This window comes from Gavialis gangeticus, unplaced genomic scaffold (genome assembly GCF_001723915.1).
Source record: "Gavialis gangeticus isolate Ggan-Ray unplaced genomic scaffold, GavGan_comp1, whole genome shotgun sequence".
Lineage (NCBI taxonomy): Eukaryota > Metazoa > Chordata > Crocodylia > Gavialidae > Gavialis > Gavialis gangeticus.
The window spans coordinates 80,018,634-80,024,358 of NW_017729031.1; the positions used below are offsets into that span (position 1 = coordinate 80,018,634).

At 40.4% G+C, this 5,725-nt stretch overlaps 1 protein-coding gene across 1 annotated transcript in view; it reads left to right on the forward strand.

Annotated features, from left to right (window-relative positions):
• PLCL1 (phospholipase C like 1) overlaps positions 1-4,561 on the forward strand; it is a 101,561-nt gene extending 97,000 nt beyond the window's left edge. Inside the window, exon 5 of the mRNA XM_019523157.1 lies at positions 1,025-4,561. Coding sequence (XP_019378702.1) covers positions 1,025-1,207 — 183 coding nt within the window. The 3' untranslated portion in view covers positions 1,208-4,561. The remainder of the gene's footprint in view (positions 1-1,024) is intronic.
• Positions 4,562-5,725: the final 1,164 nt, after the last annotated feature.

Genomic DNA, 5,725 nt, shown 5'->3' on the forward strand with positions numbered 1-5,725 from the left:
TTCCCCCCCCCCCCCCCCCCCACTGCAGGTGGTGGAGGAAGAGGTGATGTGGGGGGCAGTAATGGGGCAGGCAGTGGGAGACAAGCAGTGGGGGAGGCAGTAGGAGGGAAATGTGATAGGGCAGGTGGGGGGCATAATGGGACAGGCGTTGGGGGCAGGTGGTAGAGGGCAGCCAGTGTGGAGGCAGTGAGGGGGGCAGGAAGCTTGCCTTTACTGTCTGTACGCTCCCCCCACCACTTACCTCCCATTGTGCCTGTCCCTCCCTCCACAGCCTCAGGCTGCCCCAGTTTCCCTCTTCCCCTCTTTCCTTCTCCTCCTCCTCCCCACTCCTCACTGCTTCTGCAACTCACAGCCTCAGGTCCTCACCCCTCTGGTGAAATTGATATTTATCAACATTTACCAACAAAAATCAAATCCTACCAAGCATATCTGTAACTTATTGAATTGTCTTCTATTTCAGAGGATGCCTGGATCCTTTTTTTATTAAAATGACTTGATTATTTACTTTGATGAGAAAAAGGTCTTTTCTCTGATGGTGACAGTGGTGGCTTGGGATTAGCTTAATAAACTGCTATTGTGTTTTGATTGGTCCCTGGGGTTCTGCACCCAAAGACTTCACTTTAACACAGCATCAGCAGCCAGATGGAGGCATAATCCTTAGAACAATGAACTATTTAGAAAAGGCATAATGTATTGACCTATTATTATATAAGGCACGGAAATCTGAATCTGAAAGCCCAATCCACTGAACCCCATCTGTTATGACTATTTGGGCTGCCTTTTATGTTAGCAAAGGGTGTAGTGCTTTTTAAAACCTGCCAGATTATTTCACTCTTTTCTGTCTGTGCTGAAATTAATAGGAAGACCCTGAGGGGACTTGAAACAGGACTGACTGAATGTGGATCTTGTTTCATCATAAAAGATAATTTTAACAAAACCGTGAGAACGTCAGGCTCACTTTTAAATTCTTAATGATCTGTATTATTCATGACTTTCTTTTTCATGTATTTATATATGCTCTTAGGGACAAGGAGATCTGCTGAAAAATGCCAAGAATGAAGCCATAGAGAACATGAAACAAATCCAGCTGGCATGCTTGTCATGTGGACTGAGCAAAACTGGAAGTGGGAACATGGATCCAAAATCAAAACGATCCCTTGAGGCAATACAGGAGAAGGATACTGGAGATGAGAATGGGAGGCTGTGAGAGAAAGCAGCATTGTCATATTTGTCATATATTTCAATAACTCTAAACTATTTTTTTAAAGTATTTAAAAATTCACACAGTAATGCCCTCTTGCAGGGTGTTAGAAGTATTAAAATCCTCACAATGTCAGTATTTTAATGCAGTTAATTTATCTAAGTTAACTCTTTTAGTAGTTGAATTTCTAATAAATTTGAGCTGCCTGTGCGTGCGTGCGTGTCAGCATGTGTGGAATCTTAGAAAACATCCTTCATGAGTGACATTGTCTCTTTACTAATTTATTCTTGTGTCATCTTTGAACAGACGTTAATTCTGAAGATCAAAACAAATAGGGAGAATGTGTACCAGTTTTATGCTTCATTTTCCTGTCCTGTTTTTGTCTTTTAATTTACAACTTATAATATGTTGTGCTGTTTAAACTAAAAAAAACAATTCACCAACAACCATTTTTGTGAGGGTAGAAATAGTGGGTTGCTATAAACTCGCAGCATAATTTTAATGAACAATTAAAATAAGTAAATGAAATATTAAACAGTTTCTGGATAGATCATAATTAGATTTCAGATGGACAGTTCACTGAATTTTAGTTAGTCGCTCTTTGGCATACATTCAGCAAATATAAGAAATAGCTAAGTCCTTTCATTCAAGAAGGTCGTTGCTGCATTTTAGCTCTGCAGAAAAGCTACAACCTTAGCTGAAGTGCATTTATCTTACATGGTAATAAACACAGCTGTTCAGGCCTCTTATATGAAGTGATGGTTGTGATTATGATAATACAATATGAAGGTGATCTTCAGTAATTTTGAAGTGCTCATCAGTGTCAGTATTTGAAGGAAAGTAATATAGACTTCATAAACTGTGAGTGAGCTTCACATGAAGTTTAGAAAATGGGTCAATTTTTGCTTGTCTTAGTAATCCCATTTAAGTCAGGTGAGCAAAGCAAGCAGGCCTTGACCTTTTTTCCCCATTTTTAAGAAGCATGCTGTCCTGGAAATTCAGAGTAAAACTGCAGAATTGCTAAAGATATAGCTAGAGAAATAGCTTGGAAAAAAAAAGAATACCAGTATTCTTGTGCAGTAGTTTTAAATGTTCACAACACGCATCAAATCCTTATAATAATTTTGGAAATTAGATGATGCCATTATGCTATTGTGCACAGGCAATGCAGGACAACAAGGCAATGAATCCTCACTCCATCATCCTTATCAGGTCCAGCTCTTTTATTCTGATGATGCTCATTTCAATCTTTTAAGGGCTGTGCTTGAGTGTAGTAGTTGTGTTACTTCTTACAGAACTAAGTGTTCTACAATTATGAAAGACTATTTATTTAAAGCATTGCTTTTATTTTGAAAAGCTACTTTTTAAATTGATTTGATTAACAAATATGCTAATTTTCTGAACTTAACAAAAGGTAATTGTTGAAAGTTTGACCATCTGAAATCTTATATAGCTACTGTGTTAAGTTATTTTTGACTTCTTAATAACACTATTATGTTCATGTTGCACATTACTGAGAGTAAAGCTATGAAACAACTTTGATCCATGTTTTTAAAATGCTTGTACAGGAAAGGCAAACACTGACAACTTTGGGTATAGGAAAAAGGTTCTCTTCTGTCACACAGTTCCATATTCAAAAGGATATAACTCAGTTGCCTTAAAAGTCATTACATTTACACTTGCTATCCACGCTAGAGGAGCAGGTAACTGTTCTTTCCTAGAACTCTGGTGTTCTGTGTTAAGCAGTGATACAGGTCACTGATTTTTTTTTGTTTAAACGTGAACATGATCCAAATTTTTTCCCTTGAGAAGAACATTCCTTTATCTGGAAAGTAACTACTATGAAGAACATCTTTCAGTTTTTCCTCCCTCTCTGATTCTATAAATTGAATGGGGAGATAACAGTGGTATATAGATAAGGGCTTATATGTTACAGCTGCAAAAAAACAACAGTATAAAACTCTACATACACATTATGTGGGAACAGAAAATTGCCTGGCAAGAGATTTCAAAGTACAAATATACTGATTTCTCAGAGTTGTTTCAGTACACATAAACTGTATTGCAAACCAGAGTGAAAATCCTAACTCAGCTGAAGTTGTCCTTTCTGTCCCCTCAGGATACATCAACTAGGGATTTTCTTAGCTGAAGCTACTGCAGGTTAGTAGTTGTGGGGAGCCTTTGTGCTCCCTTCCTTATGGGGGAAGGACTTTCATAGCAAACAGTTATCCCCAGGCCTACTCACGCTCTTCTCCCATCTGCTTCATGTGGCTGAACATGAGTAGATGGATCACATTCAACCTTATAAGCAACGGTACATGGGAGACAGCATGGCCTTAGGGCAGGGGCTTTATGCGGTAGACAGCATTTTAACAGAAAGATGAATTGCAGTTGCACACACTGATGTGGACTGGCTAGTCTCCAATTTATATTTCCAGGTGGCATCTACAGTAATTGCTTCTGTGGAAAAGTAGGAGAGGATTACTTCTATTTTCAGCTGCCTTTTAATGTGCGCTGGCAGCTGGAAATAAGAAGGGGAGATAGTACCACTGCCCTGGCCAGTGATCAGTGGATCAGAGCTTGGGAAATACTACTGTATTGGATTAGGCATGTGACTAGGAATTGGTGTATGAAGATTCTTGTTCCAGCTGTACTGTTAACTCATGTGCTTCAGGGTACTTAACTTTTTTTTGGTGTTAGCTTTCTTACTTGCTATATAAAGATAATTTGTCTTTTCTTTTCCTCACAGGGATGCTGAAAAGATTAGGAAACAACTGTGGGATACTTTGGATATTTAATGTTCTCTGTTATTCTAACTTATTAATAAGTACAGTTGGTTCTGGTTACTGTGTTAAGTCCAGAATGTGTGGAGCCTGTGCATATTCTGGCACCACAACTAGTGCATTTTGGTGCCCAAGCTGCAGCTGTTGTCTTTTCTAAATCATAATAATTTTTACCTAGCTTCATGCACTACTATGGACTACTTGTTTAGGCAATGCAAGTCGGCATTTACCCACATCGCAGGGTTAGCATAACATTGATTAAACCCTCACACTGTCTTGCTACCTTTTTCTATATTATTTTCCACAGATGTTATGCATTTTTTATATATCTTACAGCTTCCAAATATGAATGCCTGTCAGTTCAATCTCAGATCCTTACATGTCTCTCCTGTTTAGTCCCATTTCCCAAAATAGATAGCTATCAGATAATTGCATGCACAGAAAGAGCTTTCCTGTATAATAACCAGTCTCTTCCTTCTGTCTCTTCAGACTAAAATGTTAGGTCACAGCCTCTTTGGAATCATTCCCATTCCCATAGCAATAAAAAACAGCATCACACAAGTGGCTGATAAAAAAAGGTTTCATGAAACAAAGGAAGACAAAGGTTATGGATGAAATCTCTCCCATCCCTACTACTTGTTTTAGGATCGATTGATTGTATTGTGGTGTCAGCTATAACTGCTACAGAAATGTGCAACATACGCATTGCAAGATCCTACAGTAGGAATTAACTCACCTTACTATATCTCACATTTATTTCTTGTACAATTAGGTGCCTAGGAGGAAAAGAGCAATAACAGAGAATAAAAACTCATCTAAACACAATGAATATGTACTTGGGAGCTAAAGGTGACATCATAGTTTCATGCAACAGTCTTAGAGTTTTTGCTTTTAGTATCTTAGGATACATCCAAAATCAGGATGATGGGGAGGACCACCTCTAAGGGAATGAATATGTGTATATCCTCCAACCTAGTCTACAATTGGTTATGTCTCTTTTCTCATGAGAACCCTGGTACTGGGAAAACAGGTGAGTGTGAGTATGTTGGAACAGAGGTCAAATGATAGGGCTGTGGGCAGGGAGGTGAGCTGGAGGAATTGTTCAGTTTGCTATTCAGATTTATGACAGTTGTTGCCAGCAGGTGAATGCCCCCAGAAAGTTTAGGACTTGGGAGAGCATGGCCAGCTATCTTGGGGGCAGCAGATAGAAACCCCTGAAAAATTTGGAGAGCTGAGGTGTGTGGCCAGCTGAGCTGGTGCTGGCAGGTGGATGCCCATGGAAAAATCAGGGCTAAGGGTGATGTGGCCAGCTGACCTGGGCTCACTTCAGAGTGGAGGACACACCTGACCAAACTCAAACCCAGCCTGAATGACAGTGAGGTGTGCTACACGATCCACAGCCAGGTGTACCCCCATCTCCACTCTCATAGGCAGATCCTTACCCACCTGCTGACATCGAAAGCCACCTGCAGACACTCAGCCCCAGGGGTGTCCCTGACCACCAGGGCTAAGCCCAGCCCTTCTTTTTCCACTACCTGCAGCTGGGGACAGAACTGGGCTCTTGAGGAGACGAAGTATCTCATTGCCTTCTGGGGTGAGGAGGAGACTGAGGAGCAGTTCCACAGTGTGCACTGCAACAAAGAGATGTTCCTTGGGTTGCTGAAGAGATGTAAGAGGAGGGCTGCAGCTGGGACTGGAGGCAGTGCGGGGGCAAAACCAAATTGATGAAGACCCAGTTCAA